This window comes from Nuphar pumila, chromosome 17 (assembly GCF_984573655.1).
Source record: "Nuphar pumila chromosome 17, dmNupPumi1.hap1.1, whole genome shotgun sequence".
Classification (NCBI taxonomy): Eukaryota; Viridiplantae; Streptophyta; class Magnoliopsida; order Nymphaeales; family Nymphaeaceae; genus Nuphar; species Nuphar pumila.
The window spans coordinates 128,804-146,446 of NC_143265.1; the positions used below are offsets into that span (position 1 = coordinate 128,804).

At 39.0% G+C, this 17,643-nt stretch overlaps 1 protein-coding gene across 1 annotated transcript in view; it reads left to right on the forward strand.

Annotated features, from left to right (window-relative positions):
* The window catches only part of LOC149811277 (Gut esterase (DUF1350)), a 61,698-nt gene extending 46,353 nt beyond the window's left edge, over positions 1–15,345 (forward strand). The window contains exons 4-10 of the mRNA XM_089993486.1: positions 8,225–8,333; positions 8,417–8,480; positions 8,585–8,640; positions 12,590–12,697; positions 13,014–13,163; positions 14,288–14,458; positions 14,695–15,345. Coding sequence (XP_089849612.1) covers positions 8,225–8,333; positions 8,417–8,480; positions 8,585–8,640; positions 12,590–12,697; positions 13,014–13,163; positions 14,288–14,458; positions 14,695–14,928 — 892 coding nt within the window. The 3' untranslated portion in view covers positions 14,929–15,345. The remainder of the gene's footprint in view (positions 1–8,224; positions 8,334–8,416; positions 8,481–8,584; positions 8,641–12,589; positions 12,698–13,013; positions 13,164–14,287; positions 14,459–14,694) is intronic.
* Positions 15,346–17,643: the final 2,298 nt, after the last annotated feature.

Consider the following 17,643-nt stretch of genomic DNA (forward strand, 5'->3'; position numbering starts at 1 on the left):
ATTTAAAATGAATTAAGATGTATACCAGGTGTAGGAACAAAGTGCAGATCTGTAGTAGAGATGAGATCAGATGCAGATCTGATCTATTAAACAGAAAGGCTGATAGATCTGTTTTAGGGTTTGTAAAACGCAGATCTGACTTGAAAGATGTGAAGGTATAATTTTAGTATTATAAAAAACGACACAAATATGAGAGAATATTCGAAACAAAGAGAAGGTCTTCTAACTTGGAATTCAAACGTAGATCTATTTAGGCATACCTTTTGGAAGAATACGCTACCCAATGCTCTGATATCATGTCAGAAATCTGTGGCACCACAGATTTACTTAGCAGGAGAATATGAGAAAGGAGAGAAAGAGGAACAACTTACGACAGCCACATCTTGTTTGGCGTGCCCTAATAACTTTGTATTGCTTTATGTTACAAAATACATAAAGACCCTTTGGTAAAAGGGTAAATTACAAAGTGTACCCTACACCTACGCAATACATATGTTTACATGATAACATGGATTTGGATCTATTTCAGACCCAATCCAATACAAGAATAAATCACGTGTTTTAAAAAAGTTGAATCTTGGTGAGCACAGTGCCTTGGTGAAGAAATCCGCAAGTTGATATTCTGATGTCACGTAGGGAAGATCAATAGTCTTCTTTAAATATTCTTCATGAACAAAACGATAATTCATCTCTATATGCTTGGTTCTTTCATGAAACGTATGATTTCGAGCAATGTATATGGAGCTCTTATTGTCAGAGCATAATCTTGTAGGATTCTGAAGATGAATCCCCATATCTGAAATTAGTTGTTGGAGCTACACGATTTCCATGGTAGTAGTTGCCATTGCTATATATTCAGCTTCTGCAGATGATAGTGACACCTTTTGTTCTTTCTTTCACCTCCATGAAATCAAAGATTCACCTAGAAACACACAAAAACCAGTTGTTGAGTGTCTATTATTTGGATCTCCTCCCCAATCAGCATCAGAATATGCAATAAGATCTAAGGAGGAAGAAGAGGATAGAAAAACTTCCTTATTTATTGTGCTTCTAATGTATTTGATAATTCTCATCATTGCACTCTTATGAGCTGATGTTGGAGCGTGTTGAAATTGACTGACTATATGTACATCATGAGCTATGTCTGGTCTTGTAATACTCAAATACATAAGAAATCCCACGAGTTGTATGAAGGGAGTTAGATTGTCTAAAGGAACTCCATCATCGGCTCGCATCTTCATTCCAATAGTCTCTGGGGTGTCAATAACTTTATCATCCGATAGTCCTGACCTGTCAATAATATCTGAAGCAAACTTTATTTGTGACAATATGTACCCTCTATTAGAGTAAGATATTTCTATACCAAGAAAGTATGTTAGGAACCCAAGATCTGTCATTTCAAAAGAATTTTTTAAAAACTGTTTTACTTTCTTGATTCCTTCTTTGTCACTCCCTGTAATCAACATATAAAAGTAAAATTATAATACCTGCAGAAGAATTCTTGATAAATAAAGCTGTATCAGTATAGCATGGTTTAAAACCATATCTTGCAATAACATTGTTAAAAGTATCAAACCAAGCTTTAGGTGCTTGTTTGAGACCATACAGTGTTTTTTTTAATTTAAGTACTTTACCCGAAGGAATTATCAATCCAAGTGGAACATCCATGTATACTTCCTCATTAAGATTCTCATTCAAAAAGGCATTTTTAACATCCATTAGAAATATATTCTAATTTTTAATAGCTGAAATAACTACAAGCATTCGAACAGTGGTCATCCCGGCAACATGAGCAAAAGTTTTTTCGTAATCGACTTCATATTCTTGAGAATATCCTTTGGCAACTAGCCTGACTTTATGCCTTTCCAATGATCCATCACTTTTGGTTTTTACTTTAAAAACCCATCTACATCCTATGGTCTTCTTTCTAATGGGTAAATTTAGAATTTTCCAAGTGTTATCTTCTAATTCTATATGCATATCTTTTATCCATTCGGGTAAATTTTTTGCTTCATTGTAACATGAGGGTTCAAAATATGAATGAATAGCTATAAGACATGCTCTATGTCTAGGAGAGAATGAGTCATAAGACACAAATTTATTTGAAATTCTTGAGGTTCGTTCAGATCTACGAATGGTGGTTTGTTCCGAAGGAATTTCTAATGTTTCATTGTTACTTTGATTTATACTTTCATTGGTTGCATTTTGATTTCTTTTAGTGTATACTATTGGTTCAATTGTTGTTCTATCTTCAATAGGAGATTCTACATAACTATTTTCATCATTAGACAACAATTTAAACAAGAATAATCAGAATTTATGTCTCGTGACGTGTTTCCTTCAAATCCACTTTCATTTTCAACAAAATTAGCATTTCTTGAGATAAGAAGTTTATCATTTTTGATATCGTAGCATTTAAATCCTTTTTGTGTTTCAGAGTAACCAATGAACGCACATGGGATAGCCTTAGAGGATAGTTTATCTCCTTTATCATTTAAAATATAACATTTACAACCAAAGATTCTCAGTCTTTGATAGTCAGGTTGATATTTGAATAATTTTTCTAAAGGAATCTCATTTGACAAAGTTTTTTAAGACATCCTGTTTATGAGATATACTGCGGTTAATGCAGCTTCAGCCCAAAGATTTTTAGGAACATTTCTAGCAATAAGAAGGGTTCTTGTAGTTTCCATGATATGTCTGTATTTTTTTTTGAAATTCCGTTTTGTTGTGGGGTTCTAGGACATGATTTTTGATGTAAAATTCCTTCATTTTCTAAAAATTATTTAAACTCATTTGACAAATATTCTCCTCCAGAGTCGGTTCTGAGAATTTTGATCTTACTTTCAAATTAATTTTTAATCATGTTATGGAATGTTTTGAAGGTTGCAAATACATCTGATTTAAACTTAATAAAGTAAATCCAACAATATCTCGTGAAGTCATCGATAAACACAACGTAGTAGGAGAATCCTCCTTTAGAAGCAACAGGAGCACGACCCCACACATCCAAATGAACTAATTCAAAAGGCATTAATGAGTAAAAAGTTCTTTGACCATAAGGCAAGGCTGTCATTTTATCGAGTAAACATTCTTTACATTCAAAATTATCTTTACAACGATTCTTGGTAACCGGTACAAAATTTAATTTTCTTATATTTAGATGCCCAAGTCTGTGAATGCCAAGTCCATATATCTTTTGTTTGGGCAGTGTTACAAAATGATTCCTTTAGCATACAAAGGAAATCCATATAATAGAGATCTCCTTGCCTAGAACCTTCCCCAATCAATTTCTCGGGCTGGCGATCCTGCACCCAACATTTACTTGATGAGAAAATGACATCATATCCATGATCCGAGATTTGAGAAACTGAAAGTAGTTAAGATGAAGTTTTGGTATAAGTCTTATTTTTGGAATGTAAAATTTGTTATGTTTCGACAAATCATTTTTAAAAGTTCCAACACCCTCTATTTTCAAGGCAGTGCCAGCGGCAGTGGAAACAAAGATGCATTCGAATTAGGTTGACATTCAAATAATATAGACTTATGTGGGGTCATATGAAAAGAAGCTCCTGAATCAAGAAGCCAAGAGCACATACCAGGAGTAGAAGATGATGCAATGGCCACTCCTGAAGTAGATCCTTTGAGTAATGGTTGCAATGCTTTAGTTAGTTGAGATAATGATTTTGTGAGGTCTTTGAGATTCAGAGTATCCTCATCTTGTTTTGATGGTGCAGCGGCAACACATTTTTCTTGAGGCCTATATTTGTATCTAGGACATTGAGGCCTAATATGACCAAGTTCATTACAATTATGGCAAATGATTTTTTATTCTCCTCTATTCTTCCTAAAATGAGGAGGTTTATATGACTTGATATGATGCCCTGGTTTTGATGCAGCAAATGCGCAATCCTCTTCTTGGCCATTACTAGAAGTAGCAAACACACTAACATTTTTACTCATATTTAGTCTAGTTTCTTCTTCACTAAGTTTAGTGAGAATCTCATGAATAGGAGGAAGAGACAAAGATAATAGCAAAGGCTCTTGTTTGTTCAAACTCAGGTCTCAAACCATAGAGAAAAGCGAAGAGTCTATCTTCTTCAACTTGAATTCTTCGCATTTCTATACACTTACCTTTCCATTTGGGTTCAAATTGGGCAAGTTGGGTCCATATGGAAGATAACTCCATAAAGTAATCTCTTACATTTTTATCTCCTTGTTTGATATTTCTAATTTTTTTTGGAGATAATACTTGTGGGCCGTATCTTTTTCGGTAAAGATACCTCTAAGATATTTTCATGCTTCATTTGCCTTTTTGTAGCATAATAGGTTTGAGGCAATTTTTGTCTCAACTCCACTTAGCATCCATGAAAGAATTTTTGCGTTTTTTATTTCCCATTCATCCAATTTCTTGTAATATTCTTTCATGGCTTTGTTTCTTTCATCAAGACTAGTCTCAATCCCATTTTCACTTAATGTAATTTTGGGAGTAGGTTCAAGAATAGTACTTATGAATCCCCACAAATCTTGACCCTTGATAAATGTCTCCAAGTGTCCCACCCAAATGTTATAGTTGTTTCCTTCAAGTTTGAATGGCGGAATAAAGTTGGAGTTGCTTGTATTGTGTAGAAAAAATTCACCCATAGTGAATTAGAAGAGAAAAAACTAATCACCACCACAAATGAGAATAAGCACACTTTTCGAGGCAACCCACCAATGCACGGTTGATCATACACCAAGCTCTGATACCATGTGAAAAGTCTTACACACAATCAAGTTTCCAAATAACTTGATATTCAAAACATATGCCAACCTATGTCACATGGGTGCGGGTGCGGGTGCGACACGGGTGCGGCGCAATTTAAAAAATTTTGGACACGGGGACACGACTATATATATATATATCCAGTGTGTGCTTATATGTGGATATTGTCCTCTAAAGTTTGGCACCAGCACGAGTGTTTTTACAAACTTTGCAAATTGTACTTTTGCCCTTGCAGAAAGGGGGGTCCGGAGGCTCCCCCCGGCACGGGTCCCGCTGCGCGGTCAGCGGGCAGGGGTCCAGGGGGGGCCGTAGGGGGGCAGTGCCTCTCAGAATTTTTTTTTCTGGGGCTTATGTTTGAGACTCATGGTATATATATATATTAAAAAAATATATCAAAAGATCATTTTTTTTTTGTTTTTTGCCCTAAAAATGGATATTTTTGGACTCAGTCAACGTTGACCAAGTCCAAAACAAGGACAGACTCAACCTCGACTCGTTGACCGAGTCCGACTCGACGTTGACGGAGTCTGGCCCGAGTTCGAAGCCACACCCGTGTCCGCACCCATGTCGGGGCGTGTCGACTCGGGTGCGGCGCCTCCCTAGTCGAGTCTGTGTGACTTAGATGCCAACACAAAATAGCATAAAAAAGCTTCACACTACAAGAGAGAACAAGTGCTTCAAATACACTGTGTTATTGCAATGAGGGGATAAAACCCTTTCATTAATTCACTATTACAATGGGCTCATTGCCCTTATTTATAATACATTACACTTTGAAACAGTCGTTGGGCTATTCCCAACAGCTCTAATTAGAGCTGTTGGGAATCAACCCAACGACTCTTATTTGACAGACTGTAGAAAAGGAACAAAAAGTGAAAACAATAAATAAATAAAATGAGAAATTACAAAAATAAGAAAATAAAAATTACAAGAATATACGTATATACTTTAAATATGTATTTATATACTTATACATATACATATTCTTGTATTACAAAGAGTATGTATATGTATGTATATATATATTCAAGTATATACATATATGTATTATTTTCTAACAATTCTAAACATCTTTCTAACCTGGTTCGAACTTTAAAATAAGTTAAGATTGACATGACTCAACAATTCACAATTGAGTTTTCTTTTCGAACCAACATAACGAAAAGACTTCGACTACAAAGCCTTCAGTGGTACGTGCGTCGGGTCCTTTTCTGTATTCAGAATGACACATATTCCTTGGCCTAAGTCGCGAGATATCATGATTGCCAATGTTGTGTTTGGGTTTCTTTATGAGAAACCAATATCTTTCTCATTGTAGTAGTACTATCAGACATCCACGACATACTAGTACGATGATGAATAGACTGGAGGTTTATGGTAACCTCGTAGTACGACAATGCACCATGTTAAAGGAAATCACATAAACAAAGATGATCGCCTTACAACCAAGATGATCGATTTGGTTTAAAAAACCAGAGCATATTGAATGAGTTGTGAGATAAAATAATACTTGACGTACCCATTCATCCTTTGGGTCTCTCAAGAGAGAGGATAGGAGGTACAAACTTCGATGGACAAGTTCTTAACAACTATGCTCCTAGAGTGGCAATGGCTTAACGTCCCCGGTCATCGGAGTTAGGGGACTGGGCTACCAAATATTATCCTAGGTGCTAGATCCTATTGACTTCTGCAGAAGTTTGGATGCATCCCCCGGTTACAATTGACATTTAGAGAATTCTCTCTCGATCATTAGACTGTTCCCTTTGGAGCAGATTCAGCTAGTTGACCAGGGTATCAAAATACATGAAATAATAAACCCCGAACGGTCTCAGTTGTTTATATGTATTGTCTTGTGAGTACCCGCATGTTATAATTATCGAAACAAGATTATGATGTTTACTTTGCTTCTCTTGAAACCGAATAGTGTGAAATGTGATAATGTATATATTAGTTTTGTTCTATGTTTGACATCGATACACCTAACAAGCTTTTATGAGTTTGGCCCGTTTTATGGGATACATGTGACAATTAGGATGATGCTGCAGGCGATGGCACGATAACGCGATGATATAAAAAATCTACTCTCTCTTTTGTCTGCTTCTTAGCACGTTTTGTAATTTTGTATAAGAGTTTCTTTGTAATAACTCTTTCTATATAAAATCTTGTTTTTAATCTACATGGTTTTGAATGAATGTACTAAGATACAAACCTAAATTGTTGAGTTGAAAGGGAAGTTTGTCTCTAATCCACCCAAGGTCCGTCGACTTGTTCTTTTCAAACATTGTTTTCGCTAAACTATCTTTTACTCTGAAAAAGGATTGATTGTAAAGTTTCAAATTTTTCCTAAAAATTTACAAGTTCGGGATTTTGGGGCATTACATCCCTTCTCTGTCTTAGAATTAGAAATGGAGGGTAGGCACATCTACTCAACGAGGAATGTTGTTGAAGTCACTCATATCTTTTTTTGTTTATAATGTTTGTTGAACTATGCACTTATTATGGTTGTCTTGAGTTGTCCTTAATACAATCTTCTTAGTTAATTAAAGTGACTATATAAGATGTAACTGTGTGTGTGTGCGCCTCTGTGCTTTTATGCTTAAACATTTACATGCAAAGCACGTGAATTCCACTAGTGTAGTACTAAGTACTGAATGGAAACATGTTATGACATTAGACATCATCCTTTGCATGAGGGTGTGGCACAATGTTGCTTTTGGCTTTCAAGTCTTCTAACCTCTTCCTCTTCATATGAATGCCCATCATAAAAACTGAATAAAGGTACATGGTCCTTGACTAGAGCATCTCAGGATGACTTTGTGCAATCTCCATCTGATTGAGTATTTTGCATTATTATTAAACTAAAATCCAGCTTGCAAAATTCTACTTTGGTTAAAAGTTGGTACTTCGAAGCCATTTTCTCCATGGTATTATTGGTACTCTTGTAATTCCAAAGCATGTGGAGTTAGTGTAATACTTTTGGTTGCTATTATGTGGTACGGAAAAACTAGTAAAGTACATACCAAATATATCATGGTAAGCTGAACAAAACCGTATACAGTATCTCCTTATTTGCTATATGTTGACTTTTAGCCCTCTCTGTTACTGCTTCAGTTTCCTCCCACTTCGTCCATGGATAGGCTTTTTGTAATCAATTCATTGACTAGGAGCCTGGACAAGCCCAGGTGCTGCATTATTGACATTACATCTTTTGAATAGTGGAACTAATCTTGTGCTTTTGGAATTTCATTTCAAATTTTATCTTGATGCATTTTTCTTTAATCTTAATGAGGAGCTGGTCTGTTGTCACTTATCAAAGCATCATGATGAGCCTTAATATCATATGAACCTTTATGATTATTGCCACATCATTCTGGTCTAGATGTTCACATTCAAATCAAGCTGCCATATTTCTTAAAATTCACGCATACTAATAAAATATGTGCAATATCGGTGATTCAGGGGAGTTTTGGTGGTTGCAACACCATTTGCTAGTGGATTTGATCACTTTTTCATTGCAGATGAAGTGCAGTTTAAATTTGATCGATGCTTACGCCTTCTACATGATAGTGTAAGTCCTATGATTTTTTTGGAATATTCTCTATTATGTGGCCTAAGTCTTTTCTCTTGCCTAAAATGTTCTAAACTTAACAGGTAAATGAGCTGCCAATCTTTGGTGTTGGTCATTCTCTGGGATCTGTTATTCATCTTTTGATCGGTAGTTATTTATTTTAAAATTGTGGAAGCATGCTTGTGAGTGGTGGTTGAGCTTTGATATCAAAACTATTTAACATACCATTTTGTTATCTGTGTATTTCACAGGGTCTAGGTATGCTGTGCAAAGAAGTGGAAATGTGTTCATGGCATTCAATAACAAGGTATATCTTGTAGCGGTAACGAAACCAACAAAATGACAATAGAGTGCCACTAAGGCTAAAATGGATCACAAAAGCAAATCGGTCACTTATGACCCACACAATCTCACAAGGAGAATCACACTAACAACTCACAAGTAAAATATAATATGTTTCACATTAACAAAGTGCTTAGAAAACCATACATATTACAATGGGGAAGATGCCCTTATATAGACAAAAGATAAGACACAAGAATAAGACAAAAGAATAATAATAATAAAGAATAAGACAAGGCTGTCCCAATTCATATTGACTATAAAAAATAAAAAAACAAAAAAATAAAAAACAAAAAATATAAAGTCAGCCCCTAATGGGATGATCCCTATTACAATGGAAAATGACTAAAATACCCCTGATGGGTATTTCAGTTTATATACACAATAATATATATATATATATATATATATATATATATATATATATATATCAGGGTTACCGGAAGCGCCTAGCTAAAAGGGGAAGCGCGCTTCGGAAGCGCGGAACGTCGCTCTTCCGAAGCGTGGGGGGAAGCGTCCCCCTTTTTTGGGAAGCGCATTTCCCTTTAATGGGGGACGCGTTTCCCTTTAATGGGGGACGCACTTCCCTTTAATGGGAAGCGCGCTTCCCATCACGCTTCCCCCACGCTTCCCCCACGCTTCCCCCTCGCTTCCCCCTCGCTTCCCCTGTTTTTTTTAAATTTTTTGTATTTTTTATTTTTTATTTTTATTTTTTTTCGCTTCCCCCTCGCTTCCGAGACGCTTCCTAGGTCGCTTCCGAGACGCTTCCTAGGTCGCTTCCGAGACACTTCCCGAATCGCTCCTAAGTGGTCCCACGCTTCCCCGCTTCCTAAAATTTTGAAAGTGCCTCGCTTCCCGCTCCCGCTTCCCGTATCGCTTCTCGCTCCCGCTTCCTCAACTGGCAACCATGATATATATACATCGGAATCAAGAATCCAAGAAGTCTTACCGGGATCCACGCAAGTAGAAACGACCGCAACGAAAAGAGAAGAGTTTTGACCTTTCAATAGTGGTTGAAGAGCTTCTACGAGTTGATCAAGCGACATGTTTTCAACACTTTTTTAGCCTTCATTTATTCCACTCTTTTTGAATGATGGCCCCATGGAAGCCACTTTCTTTTATTCTCTTCTCCTCTTTGGACAACATGGCTTGATGTGGCTCGGTTCATTGCAAAAGTTACATATGATTTTCTTTTTGAAATCATAGTCATTTGAACTTCTTCCAAAATGTGAAGGCTTGTAGACTCTTGAGTAGTTTTCGGGCGTTGACATAGCAAGCACAAATTCTTCATCCGTGATAGATGAGGATTTCTTCAACCTATTATCTTCCATAGTTAGTCCCTCAAGAGTCTCAACTATGGAAGAAACACCTCCTCTATGCAGGAGTGTTGCTTTGGTTCCTTCAAATTCAGGTCTAAGCCCATTTACAAATTGATAGAATTGCTCCGCTTTGACTTGCTTTTCACGAGGTTCTATATTTAATGGACAATGCCACTTAGGCTCAAGAAGAGCTAACTCATCCCAAAAGAGAGACCGGGCATTATAATATTATCTTATGCTCATATCTCTTGGGGTCGTAGTCCTCATCCTATTTTGGAGGTTACATACATGGGCTATATCCCTTAGAGAATACATATCTTTGTGATACTTCCAAGCATCACTGGCAAATTCAAATTTTGTTAAGCTAGAATACTTTTTTATGTCCACACTATTGATGAGTCATCCCATGATTTTAGAGTGACCCGTCTTCCACTATTTTCATCTTCTTTCGTAATAGACAACGACTTTGTTCATGTCATCTCCTTGAAGCACCACTTCCTTGCCGTTTTCATTCTTGGTAAGTATAAGCTTTGGTTCTTTCTCGGTGCCATCCACCAAACCCCATAGACCTTTTTTCCAAATTTTATGTTTCACTATGGATGCCCATTTCACATAGTTGATGTCATTGAGTTTCACGAGAATGGAAACAATAACTTCTCGTTCATCCTCCATAGATACAAAAGAAGAAGAGAAATAGAGAAAGAAAAGATAGCGGGAGAGAAAAATAATGAATGGAGGCAAAGTTCTTTTGGAACACCACAAGTCCATGATCCCACGATCTCGCGTCCACACGAACAAGCTTCACAAAGATCTCAATGCCGATGACTCTTATACCATGTAACGAAACCAACAAAATCACAATAGAGTGCCACTAAGGCTATAATGGGTCACAAAAGCAAAGTGGTCACGTATGGACCCACACAATCTGACAAGGAGAATCACACTAACAACTCACAAGTAAAATATAATATGTTTCACATTAACAAAGTACTTAGAAAAGCATACATATTACAATGGGGAATATGCCCTTATATAGACAAAACAGAAGGCACAAGAATAAGACAAAAGAAGAAGAATAAAGGATAAAACAAAAGGGGCAGCCCAAGTAGAGGTTTGGCTGTCCCAAGTCATATTGACTATAAAAAACAAAAAAACAAAAAAACAAAAATAATAAACAAAAAATATAAAGTCAGCCCCTAATGGGCTGACCCAGTGTTGTGAAAAGCGTTGAGGCATAGCAAGGCGCTCCACCAAAATCTGAGGCGAGGCGTAAAGCATAAGCCTTAAAAAGAAATTAACTTAAAAGGACTATAAAAAAATATCTAAAATTATAAATAAAAAATTGTCCAAATTTAATTTATTATGTATGAGGTGGGTCAACCTTTTTTTTTCTTTTTGACAGAAACATATATGTACTGAACATAAAGATGAATGTTACAAAGGTGTGAGTGTGATGAGCTATTGCACTCTAGATCAAAAGTAGAGAAAAACAGAGTGTGGCGGGGAGTTAAACCCCTGCAAATAACAACAGAATGTATTAACAATATTTGCATCCTATGTCACGTAAAGAGAAAACAGGCATAGCCTGTCTATATTCTTGACAAAAGGATATGAATATCCTTAAACAGATCAGCAACTACAACTATAACCAAAACAATAGAGAGCTTAACTATAGCAGACCAATAAATTCTACAAACACTTGACTAAAACTAGATTGCTAAATGGAAAGGAGACACACCTTTAATTTTGTCGCTACCTGCAAAAAGTAATCGTTTCCAAATCAGAGACAGACATGGTTATAAAAAGAGAAACTATAATAACTATGATTAAGTAAACAAATTTTTTTACTATTCCTCACCCAAGAGAATAATGCTGACAGTGCTACACCAACTCCAACCCAAAAGAGGACTGCGAGAGACAAGAGAGAGAGAGAGGGACTGCGAGAGATGAGAGAGAGAGAGGTGGGAGAGACCGAGATGAGTGAGGGACTGCGAGAGACGAGAGAGAGAGAGGGGGGGATTGCGAGAGAAGATAGAAAAATTAGGGCCCCCGATCCTCATTAAGGTCGGGGGCCCTGATTTTATAAAATTTTAGTTTTGGTCAAATGAGGGCTTTGACCCTCAGTTGACCAAACAAATGAGGCGTGAACGCCTCACCTTGAGGTGCGTCTTGCCTCGAGGCGTACGCCTCGAGGCTTTTACGCTTTATGCCTGCGCCTCAAGGCACAAAGGTCCTCGCCTTGAGGTGAGGCACGCTTTTTGCGCCTTGAGGCATGTTTTTAATAACACTGGGCTGATCCCTATTACAATGGAAAATTACTGAAATACCCCTGATGGGTATTTTAGTTTACATACACAACAATAAATAAATAAATAAATAATATATATATATATATATGTATATATATATATATTTACAAAAAGAGTACAATCTCTTAACAGTAGCATGGACCAATTTGGGCAATAAAGATTCTGTTAGGAAATACAGAACATTTTGACCTAACCATTACTAATTTATGTGTCACCATCTATATTTTCTTGCTTAACATTATTGCCTTCTTAAGATTTTTTTTTTCTTATTTCTGTTCTTTTGCAGGAAGCAAGCCTGGCCATTCCATTGTTTTCTCCAGTCATTGTCCCAATGGCACAAAGTTTTGGTCCAGTTATCTCCCAGCTCATATCCTCTCCCACAATCCGATTTGGGGTGTGCATCTTTGTTGTTTCCGTTTCTGCTTAGTTTCATGAAATTTGGTTTCTCATGCTCAATTATTCGTAGAAGCATGAATTTGAGATTATACAGCTATTGTCTTTACTTGCTAACAATAAGAAATGCTTAATCAATCAAGCACAGGTAAGCATTTCTTTTCTTTTCTTTTTTCTCATCGGAAAAAAAGAAACACTTACAACCTGTGCTTGATTGATCAAGCATAAGCGTATGCTTAAGTTGCAGAACATTTTCAACTTATGGTCAGGCTAAACTGGTGTTGGAATCCTTTCATCCTTTTATGTAAAACTTTTAGGCAGAAATGGCCATGAAGCAGCTAGAAAGCTTGAGTCCTCCAATTCTGAAGCAAGTTCTCCCTTTGGTGGAGCAACTTCCTCCATTATATATAGATTTGGTTAAGGGACGAGAAGATTTCACCCCAAAACCAGAAGAGACTCGCCGACTGGTACGCAATTTTTACAGACTGACTTAAAATGCATTGAGTCTCTCAGAGGGGCATTATTGTTTTTTAGATCATTTTTTGCTATTATTGCACTATTATTGACTACTGATCTTGATAATCTTCAGTTAGAGATTATACCTTTTGAGCATAAATGACACGTGTTTCTTAAGCTAATTTGCTATTATTGCACTAATATGGAACAATACTGATCTTGATAATTTTCGATTTATAGACTAATTACCATTTTAGCATAAATGACACATTGACATCATTCAGTAATAAGTGTAAGCAGTTCTTGTCATTTAACATGTTCCATGACAAATTAAGGAGCTCATTATCCTTTTTTCCCCTACTGTGGTTTTTTTGCTTGTGCAATATTAGCTAACAGTCTGATATAAAACTCATCAATATCCATAATTTGTGTTTCAAGAGTGGTGAATTTTTCTGGAAGGCATGGTCTAAGCATATATATAGTTTCTTTCCTCAATGTCCCCCCTCTACTGCATATATAATACCATGATATTTTGAACTTTCAGTGAAGGCTAGGCTTAACTTTTCTCCCGATGAAAGACATAACAGTTCTGAAATTTTAAATAGAAAATCTTCAATTACAGAAGCACAATAACACACAAGCATGCTTTTGGGCTTTTATATCTAAAAAAAATCTTTAAAAACACAAAAGCCTCAAAAAATTCAAAAAAATAAACTTTAAAAAATATTTAAAAACACAAAAGCCCTAAAATCCATTTATCTTCTCCTAACACTATATCAAAAGGGCCAGCCAACACATTTTTGCATGTATATACACAAAACAGGATTAGGTGAAACAGGATGAGCAACATCAAAAGTATCAACACACATTCTATTGTGTATATACATGCAAGAGATGACAAGGATCAACACACATTTTTGCATATATATCCTTTCGATGTTGCTCATCCTGTTTCACCTAATGCTATTGTGTATATACACAGTTCTGCTAATCCTGTTTCACCTACTGGGTGAACTATGCCCACTGTCTAGTATATTTGCTTAAGATGTGAAATGAATAGCATTTCCAACATTAACTAATAGGTCTGATGAAACATGTCTACTGATCAGTTCTTGTTTACTGGTGATCATTGTAGGTGAAATCCTATTATGGGGTTTCCCGAAATCTGTTAGTGAAATTCAAAGATGATACGATTGATGAAACTCCAGTCTTGGCTCAGTTGTTGAGCTCTGAATCTGCAATCAGTTCGTCACTGGATTTGTCCATTCGCTATTTACCAGGGGATCATGGACTTCCTTTACAACAAGTGAGCATTCAGAAAAAGCATCCTTTTTTGCTTCTTTGGTGAATAACTGTGTATATCTGATGACTTGCTACCCAGCAGTTCTCGCTCTGGGTTGACCAGTGGGAAAGTGTAGAGTATATTAGCTCAGCTGGGATAAACAAGATGTCTTATTGATGTTCCCTGTCTTAGTTTTTGTTTGTTTTTCCCTTCTCGGGGTCCATGATATAGGAATGACTTTTCTTGGATAACTTTTGCAGGTTTTGCCAGATGTTCCTCCGGCTATGGCTGATGCTGTGAACAGGGGGGGAGAACTGCTGGCAAATCTGACTGTTGGAACACCATGGGAGACCGTCGCCAGAGAGGTAGGGAGCACATTGGGAGCTGATTCAAGGGGTCTTCGTGCTCAAATCGCAAAGGATGTAGACCTTCTTGTGGATGTCATCACATCTTGGATGCTGTTAAACTCTGGTCCTAAGCTACTGAGATCCTGACGGTTGATCAGAAAGTGGCATAAAGACAAGCAACAGTTGCAGGAGATCTAACTGGTTGTTGGAAAAAAGTCAGATAAAGATACGCAATGGGCTTAATAGGAGTGGCTGCTTACTGTACCATCACATGTAAAAGAACGTATCTGTTACCTGCATGTAGATATGCCTTGCGATCTAAAAGATTATGGGGAATTCAAAAACGAGCTGCGGGTTACTCCACATTCTAATGGTTGATGCCCAAAATGGAGTCTCACATTTGGTCTCGTTGAGCTTAAGGCCATCTGAAATGCATTAGGCATTTCATATGAACTACAATTTTATCATTATAAACCTAGTTGAATCAAATCACCAAATATGCCTGTAATGGAAGATGAATGGATCTTGTTCTAGCTGGGAATACATTTTAGTTTTTGTTGGGGATGTTTTTGACTGTTCAACTGCAATTCATACGAGGTCCTCTTTTTAAGCTGTCACGTAGGTAATGGTTACTGTCACGGGACTACTTTTTTCCGCTTTGCTCCAGTGCAGCCTAACCCACCCTTGCAAGCACCGTTAGCAGCGCACAACACGCAGCAACACCAAAAGGGACAAGGCACAGCATCCAGCACTATGCCAAAACACTATTGTGCAAGGGACTGGAGGTTTTGCTAGTGCGCACACGCACAAGCAACACACTCGCAAGGCACCAACATTCAAACGGCACACAGCACACATTGTGGCTGCACACTTAATGTTTTTTTCACTCCCACACTCAAATGCATACATAAACTAGTGCCTATGTATAGACACCAGGCAATACAGTGTAACTACCCACAATGGCTTTGGCACATCCCCTTGTGCCACGCCACCTTCCTGCCTTGTTTGTGTGCCACTTGTACAAGCAACTGCTCCCGCCAAGTGCGCCCATATTGAAGAGGTGTGGTTGCAGTGCCACCCCGCACTGCATGCCCACTCGTGCAACTGCTGCACATACTATCTCATGCCATGCTTCATGGTCTGTTACCTGTGCGCAGCAACCACCCAACAGCCAGAGCACCATAACCGTTCCCTCCAACACCTTCGACCCATGCATCACCCACCATGTGTATACTGGTGCACTAGGCAGCCACTCACACAAAGCGTCAGCAGCATCAACCTGCGTTGCACAATTTGCCTGATGTGCCTAAGTGTCCCAGCAACCACATGCCCGAACCACACGACTAAGTGTCTGAAAGGGGCCGTTCTCACCAGTGTGTCTGCCGTCACGCACACTGCACCTCTGCAATTCAATAGTCTTCCCATTGCTGGCCTTGTTTCCATCCAATGAAGCCAAGTGATTCGACCCTAGTAGGATAGTTCCCAAGATCTATGCTGATTTATGGCTTAATTGCATTTCCACAAACATGTAGCGTGCAACTAGCTTAGTTACCACGTTCCAAGGTCATTTAAATGTTTGGATTCAAGTCTGAAATAAGAGGAAGATAGAAGAAGAAACTAATGGAGGAGATGAGAAGGAATGACATGCGTGAATCCTCAAGAGAAGAGCAAACTCCTCTCCAAGGCCTAGTCCTAACTCAGTAAGACCTACTCTCAAAGAGAGCCAAGAGACGTACCCTACTTGCCATGCAGGCTTTACAAAAGCTTTCCTAGATTTTCCAAAAGTTAAAGATGTAAGATGTAAAACCCGATTTTTTTAGATTTTTTTTCTGACCGGGTCGGATCCGGATCTGACCCGGATCCGAACCTGGGCACCTAACGCCCTCCCCCGTGCTTATTTAAAGCACGCAGAGGGCAAGGATTTCCGTCCTCCGCTCTCTCTCTATCCCCTCGTTCGCCTAACACCCCCTCTCTCCTTCGTACTCTGCAGCTCGCCGGAGCCCCACCCTATGTCCGACCACCTGCCGCTAGCAAACCAGCTGCCGTCCACTTTTCCCAAGCACACCTCCCTTCCCTCGCTCGCCCCCTTTCTCCCTCGTCCTCCTCGGTTCGACGGAGGAGCCCCCGACCCCGTTCCCCCTCCGGTGACCTCGCCCGACCCTTTTCCCCCTCCGGCGACCTCGTCGGGCACCCGACGTCGCCTGACCCTCCCTGTTCCCACTCCCTCTCTTGCTCCTCGTCCTCTGGTGACCCGTTGCCGGACCCCCTGTGAGAGCCCCTCCCACCGACGCCGGTGCTCGCCCCCCTTCACCGTCTCCCTCAGGTAACCTCTCCCTCTCCCTACATTGTCTTCTTCTTCGTCATGTTCTTCTTTTCGTTTTCTGGCAGAGGCAATGCCCCCTGCCGCCTATGTATAGCAGACAGGCAGGGGCTTTGCCACTGCCTCTTAGTCTTTCGGCTGACAGGGTCCCTCCACCATTTTTCGGCAGGCAGGGGCTCCACCCCTGACTCTGTACTTTTCTGACAGGTAGGGGCGAAGCCCCCTGCCTCCCTCTCCACTATTGTCAGGCAGGGGCTTCTCGCCTGCCTCTGTGCTTTTCCGGTAGGAAGGGGCGAAGCCCCCTGCCTCCCTCTTCACTGTTGTCAGGCAGGGACTTCACCCACGCAGGGGCAAAGCCCCTGCCTCCCTCTTCACTGTTGTCAGGCAGGGACTTCACCCACGCAGGGGCAAAGCCCCTGCCTCCCTCTTTGCTATTGTCAAGCAGGCCCCTGCCTCTTTACTTTTCCTGGGAGAGGCCCCCGCTTCTTGGCAGGAAAGGGAGAAGACCCTGCCTCGCCCTCCTCATTTCTGACAGGCTGGAG